The 17,232-nt window shown below is 43.7% G+C and overlaps 1 protein-coding gene and 2 non-coding genes across 3 annotated transcripts in view; 1 reads left to right on the forward strand and 2 right to left on the reverse strand.

Moving 5' to 3' along the window:
* zanl (zonadhesin, like) overlaps window positions 1–7,093 on the reverse strand; it is a 53,523-nt gene extending 46,430 nt beyond the window's left edge. The window contains exons 1-8 of the mRNA XM_031850974.1: window positions 7,075–7,093; window positions 2,650–2,799; window positions 2,227–2,492; window positions 1,662–1,746; window positions 1,427–1,519; window positions 1,107–1,274; window positions 914–1,011; window positions 754–832 (exon numbers count right to left, since the gene is read on the reverse strand). Coding sequence (XP_031706834.1) covers window positions 754–832; window positions 914–1,011; window positions 1,107–1,274; window positions 1,427–1,519; window positions 1,662–1,746; window positions 2,227–2,492; window positions 2,650–2,799; window positions 7,075–7,093 — 958 coding nt within the window. The remainder of the gene's footprint in view (window positions 1–753; window positions 833–913; window positions 1,012–1,106; window positions 1,275–1,426; window positions 1,520–1,661; window positions 1,747–2,226; window positions 2,493–2,649; window positions 2,800–7,074) is intronic.
* A 9,122-nt stretch (window positions 7,094–16,215) lies between these two features.
* On the forward strand, window positions 16,216–16,297 carry trnas-uga (transfer RNA serine (anticodon UGA)). The gene has a single exon. It is a non-coding gene; the product is annotated as a tRNA-Ser (tRNA).
* A 221-nt stretch (window positions 16,298–16,518) lies between these two features.
* trnat-agu (transfer RNA threonine (anticodon AGU)) lies at window positions 16,519–16,592 on the reverse strand. Its single transcript has one exon. It is a non-coding gene; the product is annotated as a tRNA-Thr (tRNA).
* Between the last annotated feature and the right edge of the window lie 640 nt (window positions 16,593–17,232).

A 17,232-nucleotide genomic window follows, 5' to 3' on the forward strand; every position in this document is an offset into this window, starting at 1 on the left:
CCATCTCCGAATATAATCTCGCCAGGCTAAAACAAAATTGAACAAAGAATCAACCATGAGTACCGTGTGTCACTAAAACTACATAGTACAACCTTCTTGTAATTTAATAATTACCATTATATGTTTTTACTAAACAGGAATGTATACATATGGGTATGCTAACAAGGATATCTGACCTCATAATAGTTATTCTGGTCATCCAGACAGCCACATTTCTCCAATGGGACACAGCGCCGTCCCTTGAAGACAAACCCTGGTTTGCAGAAGCAGCCACTGATACAGGAGCCAGAACAGTTGGTGGAAGGTTCCATACAGGTGGGGATACAAGCTGGACCACATTCTATATAGTCTGCATCAGGAGGGCATGGCTCTGTTCAGCAGAAAGAATACGAAATTGGTAGATGGGCAAAATAAATGTAAGAAATAATTGAAGAATTGAATAAAGAAACAAACGTTGATAAGGACTTGTCATACTTGTTGGTTTAGGAGTAGTTGGTCTAGGAGTTGTTGGTTTGGGTGTCAATGGACCGGGAGTTGTTGGTTTAGGTGTAGTCGGGCCTGGAGTTGATGGTTTAGGTGTGGATGGACCAGGAGTTGTTGGTTTAGGTGTGGTTGGTCCTGGAGTTGTTACCGGTGGTAGAGCTATAAATTAAAAATAAAGAGTGTCTTATGAAAACACCTGTCATTGACACACCATATGCATATGTTGATGGTGCAGAGAGTAACTTGAATTCCCTCTGTTCAGTTTCTCACCTTTGCAGGTCATGACACACACAGCATCAACGGCAATATCGGTTTTAGGAGTTTCTCCAAAGGTACCCACGATCACAAACTGAAATACATAAAAATGGGACAAGAAAGTTAATGTAACCCTATGCACATACACAGAGACAGATATTGTTCAAGTATTTACCTGAATGGCAGCAGCTCCCAAGTACCGGACCTCTGCGGGCTTCCAGCCCTGACCCTGGTTACCCCTTACAGTGAAGAGAGCAGGTCCAAGGCTTCCACCTGGTAAACAGAAAAACAAATTCAAACGAAACAAACGTGTTAATGCTGTCTGTTTTCCTGTCTGTATGGACATTACAATAAATGTAATCGTTTACCTGTGGTGATGGTGTGGACGCTGAGCTCCATGGTGGTGCTGGTGCCGTACAAGTAGTAGTGGAAGGTGAGGTCCAGACATCCAGTGGAGGAGGTTATTAGAGTACTTGTGATCTGAGACTTGGCTCCAGGGATAGCCTCGGTAGAATCCATCAACATGTATGAGCCCACTATGTATGGAAGGATCAAAATAAACAATTGTCATGTTGGTAAGAATAAATCAAAATCAAATCAACTGAAGTATATGGCAAAATTCATACAAAGTCAATGAAAAGTGTTTTGAGATTTGTTTAAGTTAGCAAAAAAAAGAAAAACCACATACATCCAGGTTTGGAGAAGTCATCATCAGGCCCGGTGCCTTCAGTTTCAGTTGATCCAGTCCACTGGTCGAAGCCAAATATAGCAGGATTCTCAGCTTGAGTCGTCCACCCACAAAAATCACCAGTATCAAAATCACAGCCAGACACACAAGCTGTGAACAAAACATTTAGACAATCAGTGATACAGCAATTTGTGTTTGTGTCGAGGTGTGTGAGCGTGTTAGTGTGTAAGCTTACCGGGACATGCTCCTTCAGTGATGACGATGTTGTCCAGACCTGTGTCACAGGAATAACTGAAGCCTCTCTGAGCCTCAAACACAATCTATGGACACAGAGCATACCTTATCACCCTACATGATAAAAATACAGCAATTGTACTTTGCACATGAGTTGTAGATTAATTTCAGTTTTGTAATCTGGTTAGATTGAATTAATTATTGTGGCAATTAACTCAGTAAGTCAGCCCAACACTATAGTTTTTCTTTCACAAAACAGTAAATGTGTTTCCATCCATTGTTTTCTTTTTCCGGTTTAATTAGTGATTTTTAGAAATACCAATGTATTGGGGTCCTGGGGTCCAGTCAAAAGCAACCAATTTAGCATATGCAGCTTTTATAGATGGAACTGTTTATTGAGTTCATGTTTGCTATTGGTCACAATTTAAAGTCTGTGCATTAGGAAGGTCTGTCAAAGCCATCCAGACTTAATTGGGGGGAAACCCAAGTATATTTGAAAAATGATTTAGAAGAATTAACTTTTAAGAAAGAATTAACTTTTTGTTAGAATATTTCATGACACTCACAGTGACGCTCTGACTGCTGGGTTTGGACACGGTGACAGAGCCCTTCAGCCAGGATGGACTCTGGATACCCATCTTCTTCCAGACCTCCTCATCACCGGTGGGCTTCTTGGCCAGAACACTCAACACATTCTGATTGTCTGATCCATACATGTAGTATCGGAACTGGACACAGATCTGAGAGGCCGATGATGAGAGGGCAGCGCTCAGCAGACGCGCTTTCTGTCCATTAGCAACATTGTCACACTCATGGTAGATATAGTAGCCCGCTGCAGACAGATTGAGACAAAAGAAGACGTGTATTGAGTCATAATTTAGTGTGTCCATCTTAAGACTCTCAATTAACCTCAATCATGGCCTGGCCATTGGTTACACTAATTGTACAGAAATGAGATATTTCAGATAAATCATGCATTCAGGACTGACCTCCATCAGGGTAGTCTCCACTGGGGCCAGTACCAGGTGTCGGGGTTGAGCCTGTGTGTCGGGTCCAGTCACCGTTGTCTGCGCTGTCCTGACTGAACCTGCAGAATGGTTCACTGTCCTGGTTAAAGTCACAGGAAGTCAGCACTACAGCTGCAGAAACACAAAGACGACACAGGGAGATAGACAAATGGATATCGCAGAGGTCAATAACAGCAATTGATATAATTTACCACCAAAACAATCCGTGGTCATTGCTATGAATTATTCAATGCAACTATTAGCAAGATCTCGCTTTTTGAGATTCTGGGCCAATACAAGATGAGTGGCTCTAAGATAAAAGATGGATCGATGAGAATAGGTTTGGTTCCAGATGAGTCTCGCTGAAGTCCCACGAGTTGTAAAATCCCTAATATATACTGTACATTGCAGACTAGATGACCCAGAAGACCTGGGTCATTTAAAACACTGAGGTCTAGCCATTTTGGCGTCATGCACCACTGAACAACTTTATCTTATGAACGGGCCCTGCATCCAAAGCTATACCCATTTATTTTATCAATCCATAACTTCAACAACCTCCATCAATCCATCTGCAAGCTTATTGCTGTGATGACAACACAAAGACAAACACTTAAAAAAATGTTGAATCTGATCTTGGCAATGTCCTCAAGTTTGGAAATCTAATGCCAGCATCTATGCTGGTGTAACTCATTGGAAAATAGTTACTAAAACATTTAAAATAATCTCCATTCACTAATCATTATTTTAATTGTATTAATAGCCACATCTTTTATTTTATTCCCCTTTATTTTATTCTGTATTTAATTTATTTTCAGTTTTAGCTCAAATGATCTAATTTGGCATCAGTGAGCGTTCTATTGGAAGAAACTTGACGACAAACAAACTTATTGGTTCAAGGTGGAATAATTAATAATAGGTGCAAAAAATAACTCAAGTCCTGCCTCCTTCACTCAGGTTAGAGAGACGCAGTCTGATGTGACGCAAGCAGAGCATGGAGGGAGAAATCATGGAGTGATATTACACAGGAAACATTACTTGTACTTGATGTAAAAACTATTTGAGCATTTAAGAGTTCAGTCAGCTATTAAAACGACCCCTCGGTGAGTTACGAACATCAAAACACTCGCGGTTTACGGCGCATTAGCCACATGCTACTAGCTCTGTGAATTAGCATAGCCCTCGCGGTGCTTTAGCCACTGAGTTGTACCGCAAATTTAATATAATGCAGCATTTCTATAACATAGAAGGGAATGACAATATTTGTGTGTAATATTAGTATGTGTGTTATTTACATTGTGTGAATTTTCGGAGTTTCACAGTCTATGAAGCTAATGTAACTCTGTACATTACTGTGCTGCTGCTGTGCGGTGACCACGAGGTGTCAGTATTGTGACAATGAAGCTTATGTTCCCATTACGAGCCACCCATAGGAGCACCTGGATTCAGGACCCTTAAGGTTCTTCACCGGCCCTGCTGTCAGTGTGGTACGAGTGAGGCCTCAAAGAACAATTAACCAGAACGTTCTTCTTATTTTTGGGAGGAGATATATTTTATTTAGGGTGCATCCACTTTCAAAGACAGTTCAAACAGAGTAAGATTGAACGCTGTTCTATTAAATGTGTGTCATTCCAATGATCTGGCTTTAAACCTACCTCTGTGTTCTGTTTAATCATTTACTTGATTACTGCTCATCACAGTGTCTGGATTATGAATCCAGACACTGGTCCAGTGTGCACTTACCTCAGAGGTGGGTTACACTAGCTTACCCATCATTTCTTAGAGGAAGTGATTCTTTATAGGGCTCTGAGTGAGGACTGCTATCCCCCTGTAGCGTTCTGTGTGTGTGTGTCTGATCTGTGTTAACACATCTGCACAGTGTTAATGTGTTTGTATGTTATGGATAGTGAAGAAAAGGAGCTGTAAAGAGATAAAGTCCATGAGGATAGTATGGTGGAGTCACATGTCATGCTACTGTCTCAGCACTGTGTGAGCATGCCATCCAACTTCTACAAATAATCACATTTAGATTCTAGAAAATACACAGGATTTATTACATGATGAAAACAAACATACCATCTCTCTGTGTTTTCTGCAGGCTGTAAAAGAGAGAGAGAGAGAGAGAGACACATGAACAGATTCAGATTTGTTTGTCAAGTTTGGTTAAAAGCACCTTGTTTGTCGTCATTCAAAGTTTCAAAGTTTCAAAGTTTGCTTTATTGTCAATTCCACAATGTACTGAACATACAGGGGAGTTGAAAAGACGTTTCTCTCTAGTCCAACATATAAACATATAAAGTGAATACAGTGCAATAGATTAAAAAATTGATATCCAAAACATTACCACGGACAAATTAGTAATTCAAATACTTTAAGGATCACCTCTATGGTTGTATGAGGTAGATCCAGATACACAGAGATAAATGTACTGGACCGCTGAAATGTAAAGTGTAGATTTATCTAACGTCAATAAAAACAAGAGCTTATTTACTAAAATTGGCAACATACAAGCTGCAGTCATCAACATGAGACGGTTAATTATAACAGGTTTATATCATCAAAACAAACAATAATAAGTGTGACCCATGTGTCGGACTTGAGAAACGAGACACTGCTCCCATTTATGAGCAGTCGGTATGAAGTGTAATGCTGCATTAGATAATCATTATGTCACAACGTGTACAATAAAGGCACCATCTTTATATGGATTTAATGTGAATTCACACTGATACCACAGAGCAGCAGTTCCCAACAAAAGGGTCTGGAATCTCAGGAAGACAATTAACAAGATAAGAAAGAAATATATATATTTTTGCAACACAATTTTTTATTTGTTTAAAATTTAAAAAAAAAAATATATATAAAATTAAAATTAAATTAAATTCCAGTCCAAACACAGGTAACTCTTCTGAATGATACATGCAGAAATCTGAATAACTAGCATTGTTTAAGATTAGTGGATTGACAGAAAAGGAATTATTCACCATTTTTAAAAAATTTGTGAAACATTTAGAAATGTATTGCTTTTCATATAATTATAAATTGACGGCTAATTTTTGAATTGTTGGTATGCCAAAATCATAAATCATGTAACAAGTGATTTGTCATGTTGGATGTGATATTTTTGGGGACTCACCTGTGCTCTGCCTGTCCTCCACATATCCACAAGAGCAGGAATAGAAACTTTAGTGTATCCATGGCTAACTGTTACTTAGCAGGGAGGACACAGAGGGACAGAGCGGAGGACTTTATATATAGAGGGCTGAAATGGTATGGGGGTGTGTGTGGGGGGGTGGATGCTGAATTTTTGCATTACTTGATGTTGCAAAATGCGTAAATGAGTAACCGTTGGTGATAGGGACAGGGTGTGTTTTCATTGCGTGTGATTTTGTAGGTGTGTATCTGAGCTTGTGTGTGTGTGTGTGTGCTCTTTGACCTCTCAGCAGTTCACAGGGTGGGTGGGGATGCCCATCAAACACTATATTACAAATCACCAACTTGTACTCTGAGACATTATGGAGCTCGTTGTGTAATAAACAAAACACTTTGATCACATGGACACACCTTTTCATGTATGCTGATGTGTGTAAGAAGAAGGCTCGTCTCTGTCTGTGTGTGAAATGGAAATACAGTAACATTATATCCTTTTGACTCGAGTCACATATTTGATGACTTTATTAAAAAACACTTGCAACTCGACTTGGACATAAACACCAATGACTCTCACTTCACATGGACTTGAGTCTACTTGTCACCTTCCCCCAGGCCCAAATATTAAAAAGTATGATATTTAAAAAGTGTAATTAATTTCCTTTGACTTCGACTCACATTGGCGCTATTCACTCCTAGCAAGTCAACACTAAATCATTATATTTTTTTCATATTCTTTTTTTTTCATGGCAAACGGAACACGGAACGGAACACGGAACTGAACACGGAACTGAATACGGAACGGAACAGTCACACTTTTTTTTGTTTGAACAAAATAAACATGATGGTGTTTAACATGCCATTAGATTTTAGGACTTGCTGAGGACCCGAAACACAAAGTTTAGGTCTTGACTTGGGACTTGACTTGGGACTTGACTTGGGACATAACTTAGGACATGACTTAGGACATAACTTGGGACATAACTTGGGACATGACTTGGGACATGACTTGGGACATAATTTGGGACATAACTTGGGACATGACTTGGGACATGAGTTGGGACATAACTTGGGACATAACTTGGGACATAACTTGGGACATAACTTGGGACATGACTTGGGACATAACTTGAGACATAACTTGGGACATGACTTGGGACATAACTTGGGACATGACTTGGGACATGACTTGGGACATGACTTGGGACATAACTTGGGACATGACTTGGGATTTCAGTGCAAAGACTTGAGACTTACTTGTGACTTCCAAAACCATGATTGGTCCCACCTCATCTCTTTTGGATTTTGATCAATTTATCCAAGCAATTTTATGGTAATTATTATTATTGAAACGCAGAAAAAAGATATAGAATGTTGAGTTATTATTTGAGGCTTCAGACTTTACAGGGTTGAACTGATGACGCCGTCTTCTGTCTCGGTCTTCTTACATTTCCAGCCTCGTTGCTTTTGTTACGCAAATCAAATTGTTGTTAAACTTTGTTTTCCATAGCAACCAGACTGACTTAACTTGTGTGTATGTGTACTTTGATCTCGGGCTCGCTCCATCACCAGTGACGCTCACAATGAGGGTTATCTGTGAAAGTGAGATCTAATCGCTGCCTTTAAGGCCCATGCTGTTGGTTTTAGTGTGAGCATTTTACTTGAAATCACCTACGTCTTGTATAAGCTTTTAGACTGACTCTGACTCTGGTTGTTTCAGTACACAGAAAATATGACATTTCATATTTGATGAAGGAATTTGATTGATGGCATGTTTGTACTTCTTGTGTTGACCCTCACTCACACAATACATTCCTTCACCATCACAGGAATAAATATTCAGAAGTTGTTAGGAAAATCTCTTTATTCATATGATTATTTAAAGCCACCATGTGCATCTGGTCCTGGATGAAGGAGACACTTGTAGTCCTTTCAAATGTTTTGAACATGAAGTACGCTGACCATCTCTTTAAGGTGATGAGTTCTAATTGGTGACGAGAAAATACAGAGAGACAGTCACAGAGCTGCAAAGTAGAGGTAATGACGAGGCGTTGTAGTTTTCTGAAATGTTAAGACTGTGGTAAGATTCCAAATGCTGGGAAATTGCACTACGACAATGTTTGAGGAGAGATGTTTTCATTGTAAACTCAGCAAGCTGACTCTATGAAGACCTGGGGCCCTGAGGTTCCGGGGCTAATCCAGGCTGGGGACTCAGCAGGGTGCAGTCAGTATTTGAATATAGGGTGTGTTTCTTTTTCACGTCAGTGTGATGAATGCAAGCCGTCACACTGTGTCCTCTCTTATGTTTGAACAGCTATGAGTGCAAAGCTCTTTTGATAAATGCTGGAATTTTCCCACTTTACTGTGACACTTTTGATTATATGGATTGACCGACTAAAAATGATAAATAATACCATGCATCATTTCAAAATGAGTAAAAACATGTGAATAATAAACAAGCAGTCCTTTTCTTTATCTTGTCAGAGATTGTCAGAGCAGCATGTAAAAATGAAACATGAAAATATCATAGAATCCAAGCTGCTCTGTAGGTGGAGATTGGACTTCAAAATCATAAAAATAACATCTACATGAGCCAGTTATCTGCGTGCGAGTGTGGAAGTGCCAGAGTCATAAAGATACTGGGATGGGAGGAAACTCCTCCAAAGTGAGGTGAGGGCATTTGTATTGGTATTCATCATGACAGAGGGAATTCTGTGTACTTTGTGAGGGCTGTGGTTGCAATCTGCTGTATTTTAGTTTACTTTAAATTTAGTTATTTTTGAGTATATTGTGCCAAGGGGAGTAGCAGAATATACATTTTCGGGCCTTACAAGGTTGGAGGACTTGTGTCTGTTGTATTCATCACTGCATGTGTTTGCACTTTGCTGACATGATTTAATGACATGATTGATCACTGTGTCATCTGCGTGGTACTCTAAATTTATGGCTCAATAATGAAATGGTCCATCCATCCATCCATTTTCCTCCGCTTATCCGGGGTCGTGTCGCGGTGGCAACAGGCCAAGCAGGCTGACCCAGACTTCCCTCTCACCGGCAACATGTTCCAGCTCATTCTGGGGGATCCCGAGGCGTTCCCAGGCCAGCTGGGAGATGTCATCCCTCCATGTAATCCCTCCAGCGTGTTCTGGGTCTTCCCCGGGGTCTCTTCCCAGTTGGACGTGCCTGGAAAACCTCCAGTGGGAGGCGTCCAGGAGGCATCCTAATTAGATGCCCGAACCACCTCAGCTGACTCCTTTCGACGCGAAGGAGTAGCGGCTTGACTCCAAGCTCCCTCCTGATGACCGAGCTCCTTACCCTATCTCTAAGGCTGAGCCCGGCCACCCTACAGAGGAAGCTCATTTCGGCCGCTTGTAACCGCGACCTTCTCCTTTCGGTCACGACCCAGAATTCGTGACCATAGGTGAGGGTAGGAACGTAGACCGAGTGGTAAATTGAGAGCTTTGCCTTCCGGCTCAGCTCCCTCTTCACCAAGACGGTCCGGTGCAGCGCCTGCTTTACTGCTGCAGCCGCACCAATCCGTCTGTCGATCTCCCGCTCCATCTTACCCTCACTCGTGAACAAGACCCCAAGATACTTGAACTCCTTCGCTTGAGGTAGGCACTCCGTCCCCACCTGGAGGGAGCAATCCACCGGTTTCCGGCAGAGCACCATGGCCTCAGATTTGGAGGTGCTAACTCTCATCCCCGCCGCTTCACACTCGGCTGCAAACCGCCCCAGTGAATGCTGGAGGTCATGATCCGAGGAGGCTAACAGGACCACATCATCTGCAAACAGCAGAGAGGCGATCCCGAGACCCCCGAACCTGACGTTCTCCACCCCCAGGCTGCGCCTAGATATCCTGCCCATGAAAGTCACGAACAGGACCGGAGACAAAGGGCAGCCCTGGCGGAGGCCAACACACACCGGGAACGTGTCTGACTTATTGCCGAGAATGCGGACACAGCTCCTACTGCAGTCGTACAGAGACCGGATCGCCCGTTGTAATGGGTCCGGCACCCCATACTCCCGCAGCACCCCCCACAAGAACCCCCGAGGGACCCGGTCGAAAGCCTTCTCCAAGTCCACAAAGCACATGTAGACTGGTTGGGCAAACTCCCAGAACCCCTCCAGTAGTCTTGCGAGGATAAAGAGCTGGTCCACTGTTCCACGGCCGGGACGGAATCCGCATTGCTCCTCTTGTATCTGAGGTTCGACAAACGGTCGGAGCCTCCTTTCCAGCACCCTGGCATAAGCCTTCCCCGGGAGGCTGAGTAGTGTGATACCCCGGTAATTCGAGCACACTCTCCGGTCCCCCTTTTTGAAAATGGGAACCACCACCCCGGTCTGCCAGTCCATGGGCACTGATCCCGACCCCCATGCGACATTGAAGAGGCGTGTCAGCCAGGACAGCCCAACTATGTCCAGCGCTTTCAGCATCTCAGGGCGGATCTCATCCACCCCCGGCGCCTTGCCACCAAGGAGCTTTTTGACTACCTCAGCGGCCTCTGCCAGGGGTATGGGTGAGCCTCCCCCTAGATCTTCAGGCGCTGCCTCCTCTGCAGAGGACATGTTGGTCGGGTTTAGGAGTTCCTCAAAGTGCTCTTTCCACCGCCCGACAATGTCCCCTGTCCGGGTCAGCAGTTCCCCCCCCTGCTGAGAACAGCCTGGGGTAAACCCTGCTTTCCCTTCCTGAGCCGTCGGATGGTTTGCCAGAACCTCCTTGAGGCCAACCGAAAGTCCTTCTCCATGGCCTCCCCGAACTCCTCCCATGCCCGAGTTTTAGCATTTGCGACCACCGCAGCTGCAGCCCTTCTGGCCTGCCGGTACCTGTCAGCTGCTTCGGGAGACCCCTGGGCCAACCAGGCCTTGAAGGTCTTCTTCTTCAGCTTGACAGCTTCCCTCACCTCCGGTGTCCACCACCGGGTTCTCGGGTTGCCGCCACGACAGGCACCGATGACCTTCCGGCCACAGCTCCTAGCGGCCGCGTCCACAATAGAGGCTTTGAACATGGTCCATTCGGATTCCATGTCCCCAACCTCCCTCGGGATGTGAGAGAAGTTCTTCCGGAGGTGGGAGTTAAAGACATCCCGGACAGGGTCCTCCACCAGACGTTCCCAGTTCACCCTCACTACACGTTTGGGCTTGCCGGGTCTTTCCAACCGGTTCCCCTGCCATCTGATCCAACTCACCACCAGGTGGTGATCAGTTGACAGCTCTGCTCCTCTCTTCATCCGAGTGTCCAAGACATACGGCCGCAAATCAAATGATACGATTACAAAGTCGATCATTGATCTCCGGCCTAAGGTGTTCTGGTACCAGGTACACTTATGAGCCACCTTATGTTCGAAAATGGAGTTCGTTATGGCCAAACCGTGGCAAGCACAGAAGTCCAATAACGAGACACCATTCGGGTTCAGATCGGGCAAGCCGTTCCTCCCAATCACCCCCCGCCAGGTTTCTCCGTCATTGCCCACGTGAGCATTGAAGTCCCCCAGGAGAACTATGGAGTCGGTAGATGAGCGCCCTTTCCAGGACCCCTCCCACCGACTCCAAGAAGGCCGGATACTCTGAACTGCTGTTTGGTGCGTAAGCACAAACCACAGTCAGAGCCTTGCTCCCCGCAACCCGTAGGCGCATGGAGGCGACCCTCTCATTCTCCGGGGAGAAGTCCAACACAGCGGCGCTCAGCCGGGGGCTCGTGAGTATCCCCACTCCCGCCCGGCGCCTCTCACCCTGGGCAACTCCGGAAAAGGACAAAGTCCAACCTCTCTCCAGGAGCTTGGTTCCAGAGCCAGCGCTGTGTGTGGAGGTGAGTCCAACTATATCTAGCTGGTATCGCTCCACCTCCTGCACCAGCTCTGGCTCTTTTCCCGCTAGCGAGGTGACGTTCCACGTCCCTAGAGCTAGTCTATGCCGCCGGCGATCGGCTCGCCCAGGCCTCCCGCCTGACCCGCCGCCCGGTCTGCATTGCACCCGACCCCGATACTTGTCCCTGCGGGTGGTGGGTCCACAGGGTGGCTGCTCCATGCTGTTTATTCGGGCTGAGCCCGACCGGGCCCCATGGGCGAAGGCCCGGCCACCAGACGCTCGCCGACGAGCTCCCCTCCTGGGTCTGGCTCCGGGAGGGTGCCCCGGTTTCCCTGGTCCGGGCGAGGTGGCTAAAGTCCGTGGGCTGCTTATCATTAGGGTCGTTTGAACCGCTCTTACTCTGGGCTCTCCCCCGAGACCTGTTTGCCTTGGGAGACCCTACCAGGGGCTAATGCCCTGGACAACATAGCTCCCAGGATCACTGGGCCACTCAAACTCCTCCACCACGTTAAGGTGGCGATTCGCGGAGGAGTGGCGATTCGCGGAGGAGAATCCAAGCTGCTCTGTAGGTGGAGATTGGACTTCAAAATCATAAAAATAACATCTACATGAGTCAGTTATCTGCGTGCGAGTGTGTAAGTCCCAGAGTCATAAAGATACTGGGATGGGAGGAAACTCCTCCAAAGTGAGGTGAGGGCATTTGTATTGGTATTCATCATGACAGAGGGAATTCTGTGTACTTTGTGAGGGTTGTGGTTGCAATCTGCTGTATTTTAGTTTACTTTAAATTTAGTTATTTTTGAGTATATTGTGCCAAGGGGAGTAGCAGAATATACATTTTCGGGCCTTACAAGGTTGGAGGACTTGTGTGTGTTGTATTCATCACTGCATGTGTTTGCACTTTGCTGACATGATTTAATGACATGATTGATCACTGTGTCATCTGCGTGGTACTCTAAATTTATGGCTCAATAATGAAATGGTCTATAGTCTAAAGTTCAAGAGCAACTATGTTAGGTAACCAATGGGAAAAACTGACAACTGAAACATAAATGTTTAAGGAATGTGGATTTGTCCTGGCAGGCGCATTTTCTCAAATATATGAAAACCATGTGAATCAGTGGATGGCCTTTAATGAGCTTTAAAGGCCAAACATACTATATGTTTTTCATCAGAGGGTTTTTCATCATGGATTTTTTCTCCACTAGAAAAGCACCTTAGCATAGTGCAGAGGTAGCCAACACGGTGCCCGCGGGCTTCTGGTCGCCCGCAGGGACCACGTGAGTCGCCTGCAAGGCATGTTCTAAAAATAGCACTAGTCACCATGGAGCTTGTCTAAACATTTTAGTTGCTGTTCATTTTGAATCAAAATCGCATTAATGTAGATTTTAAAATGACAATATTTCTTGTCATAAGAGAGTTGGGTAACCGGAGGCGTACGGCGGACAGCCAGGACGAAGCCGACGTACCGCATTAGGTTTCAGTTTCCGAATGGCGGGCGCTTCCCGTTGGCGCCGGATGCGCGCCGCGAGCGCACCCCGTCGTCAGGTCCGTCAGTCCTCGGAACAGGCCGCGGGGCAACAACTCGTGGGTGGCAGGGGTAGAGGCGAGGCAACGCAATCCGACCGAAAAGGCCCAGACTTCAAAGAGGTTTGAACGCGGGCGCCCGAAAGACGCTCGCGCGCCTCGGAGGGTTGGATCCCCCCCCTCGGCTATAGACGAGACTGGTTACTAGTTTCTTCGTGGAGAAAAAGGTACCATTCGAAAAGCTGGTGTCGGTGACAACAGACGGGGCTCCCGCCATGACGGGCTGGCATGCAGGCTTTATTGCGCAATGCAAAGGTGACCCAGACTTCCCAAAATGTCTACATTACCACTGCATCATTCACCAGCAGGCGCTATGTGCAAAAGTCACCGGCTTTGATCATGTGATGACTCCTGTCGTGAAGATCATAAATGGCATCCGCTCCAAAGCCAAACAACACAGGATAATCATAACTGATGATTTGTATAAACATGGGACAGAGTTTATGATTTGTTCAAAAATGTTACAAAGGTAGTGGTTAGTACAAATAAGACATGATGTGAAGATATGACAGTTAATGATTTCATAAAAATGTTATAAGTGATAATTTGTACAAAAATATAACAGGTGTGATTTTGAACCAAATGCTACAAATGTGCTTATTCATACAAAAATGTTTACAAAAATATCAGAGATGTGATACCTCTGACTTTCAAATGTTGAAACAGAATAACAGAAATAAATGTTTAAATATATCTGTTTCCTACCATTGTTGTGGAAATCATTGTTAATAATTATTGTGAGGAATAATTAACATTGACATGTGATCAGACAGTCTCTTCACACATATTATTATTATTAAGGTGATCTGTGCAACTCTGTTATTCAGGAAGTTTGTATCAAACAAGTAGCCCTTCCTACTACTGAGAAGTAGCTCTCAGTTGCAAACAGGTTGGTGACAAGAAATATCGTCATTTTAAAATCTACATTAATGCGATTTTGATTCAAAATGAACAGCAACTAAAATGTTAAGATGGAGCTCCATGGGGACCTAGTGCTATTTTTAGAACATGCCTTGCTGGCGACTCACGTGGTCCCTGCGGGCAACCAGGTGCCCGCGGGCAACGTGTTGGCTACCTCTGGTCTAGAGGGTACTACATCATGTTTTCTCCACTAGAAGGGCTGCAGTGTATGATACATTTTCAGCATCAGGATTTTACTCTTTAAGTAGTTTAACAATATTGATACTTGATCTACATGTGTGTGATGAAATATCCAGATAATGCAATACCTACTGGTCGCTGTGAATAGAACAGAATTTAATTTTGATCTGTTCATTTATGCTTTCAATCTTCTGGAGTACACTTAAATGCAACATTCAGAAAGACTTAATGCTTACTTAATTATACTTCATACTAAAATACATTCACAGTTAGACAAACCATTATGTTGTCTACCGAGATATACAGTATAAGCTGAATAAGCTCAGTCGACTCCAATATAGATTCAACATTCTAAATATAGAGAAAACATGATCAGCAGACTGCATGATAGGCCTCCTGGAAACACCTGAGGGAGTGCCGATCAGCTGATGAATCACTGATCTTTGTACCAACAACACACTTCTCCTACACATCATCTTAGCAACAAACTGGGTGTGGCTCAGAGATGATCATGAGTATTTAAGCAAAGCGCTTGTGAAAATGCATACAATTTGAATTGTCATGGTTACGTCTTATTGAATACATATCTTACTAAGGACGGGCATTGTGGACAGATATTTCCTAAAGTCACTTAAATACTCAAGAAGAGTTGTGTTTCCTTTTAAATTAAACATCCTTTTTTCACAGATCTTGTATGAGACTACTTAACGGAAATGGAGGGTGGGTGTTCATTCTTGGATGTCATGGCAATACATTTATTGCCAGCAATTAAGGGTGTTTTAATGAATAGCAATTTATCCTTGTGTAGGTCCTAGCAAGAGGAGTTTAAGTAAGGTATATTGGCTCCTGCAATATTATTAGTTGTGTCTCTAATAAAGCACATATAATGGTATGAGTTCACACAGTGTGTCTGTTGTGCATCAAAGGACACCTTTTAGATATACTCTTGTTCATCTTGTGAGGTCTCTGGTGTATCATAGTTTATTATTTCCTAGAAAATGATTTTAATATTAGAATGGGCAGAGTTTTAGGTGGGTTTAGTTTGAGATTCTGTTAAGTTTAACTAATTAATTTAATGTTGGGTAGTTTCATCTACAGCAATGCATCACATTCTATAAGGTCATGGTGTTTTACTTAGTGTTGCTGTCCTGTGAGAACCACGTATCTCTGAAGAGTAAACCGTTTACAATTACCATTGCCGTTTTGCCTAGCAATAGCGAGGAAATGAAATGGAATATGCTGTCAATTCACAGCAGGGGCTGAAGGGGCTTAAGCCCCCCTCAAAAATGGTGATGTCATTAAATTAAACTATTGTTCCTCACATGGACAAGTTATTTATAACTCTAACATGCTACATATGTGCGTGCGTTCTGGTTTGTATGTTTTCTTCCCCTTCAAATTACACTCCAATAGCCTATCATCATACTTAACGATATAAAGTTGACACTGTCAGGTCCATTCTCCATCCATTGTGTGCGGCCCCTTTAAGAATTAGGATTTGGGAGTGACGCGGATATTTTTTATTTGAGAAAAGTTCATATTTGTGTTGTCAAATTTCACTGTGACCCTCAAATTCTGTCTCGTGTGTTATCATATACTGAATGCAAGCAAAACTACAGAGCAAAATCACACTCTTTCTGATTGAACCAATCTATGAGCTGTCTGAAACAATGGATATCCGCGGCCCCAAATGGGCCCCAAAACAAATTGCTGCTCCTTGGGGCTAAGCCCCCCTTTCTTTGAATCCTAGAAACGCCCCTGATTCACAGCATGTGCCTTTGAAGTTTCCGTTGTTTCCCTCCAACTTCGTGTGGTAAATAAGCGCAATATAACGCGATATAGCGCAATATCGTCATTAAATACCGTATTAACATCAAAATGCATGACAACATATATTCATTGGCTGCGATGGCCGAGTGGTTAAGGCGTTGGACTTGAAATCCAATGGGATCTTCCCGCGCAGGTTCGAACCCTGCTCGCAGCGTCTTTTAGCACGACGGTGCTTGGGCAAAGAAATTAAATTTTTACTTGTAGCTGGAAATCCTGGAAGGAAGATTGGATATTTTCCCTCCCATTCATACTATGGGTATAAAGTGTTGTTAACAACAATGTCCCGTGGATATAATGGTACTATATCATACAGTAAATATGAACATTTATAGCAATACTGAAAACAGCGACATGTAACCTTCCTTTGTGAACAAAAGGCACCGCTGGGATTCGAACCCAGGATCTCCTGTTTACTAGACAGGCGCTTTAACCATCTAAGCCACGGCGCCGCCTGACTGATGGCTGTTAGACATAACAACTTATATATAAGGTATGGATGCATACGTGATGCTGTTTTGACTTTTTGTAGTTGCATGTTTGTTTATACGCACTCATTTCAGAGCCTCAGTTTGCTTGTCACAGCAGAAAGACTTGAAATAGATCGCATTCAGGCTGGAGTCGCTCTCAGTTCTGTTGTTCTGTAGTAACTGAATGCTACCACAGAGCGACGCTAAGAAGCCATAAGATTAACATTGGAATTGCAGTCTTGCAATGTGCAACTTTCATTATCCTGATTAGACGTCAATCTGCTTACATAAAATAGAAAAGATTATATCAATAATATATGAAATGATTGATCACAATAACCCTGCCCATCTTATTGATCAGCATGGAAGCCCATTCTTGACCTTGACAATGGTACGGGTGACCATGAGAGAAAAAACGGCTGAACCTGTTAGCTGAGATTATTTTGTCACACATGCTTTTATGCTTCCACTTATTTTTTTATCAAACACAGATTCTTGTAACAGACAGCAGCACCTGTCGCTGCCACAACGTTAATTTTTATTTTGTATCCATCGCAGAGTTGCATAATTTCAAAAAGCCCAACCTTACACAATCCACAATGATGTCTGGATAGTGAGATTA

Source organism: Anarrhichthys ocellatus, unplaced genomic scaffold (assembly GCF_004355925.1).
Source record: "Anarrhichthys ocellatus isolate YVR2014 unplaced genomic scaffold, GSC_Weel_1.0 scaffold11, whole genome shotgun sequence".
Lineage (NCBI taxonomy): Eukaryota > Metazoa > Chordata > Actinopteri > Perciformes > Anarhichadidae > Anarrhichthys > Anarrhichthys ocellatus.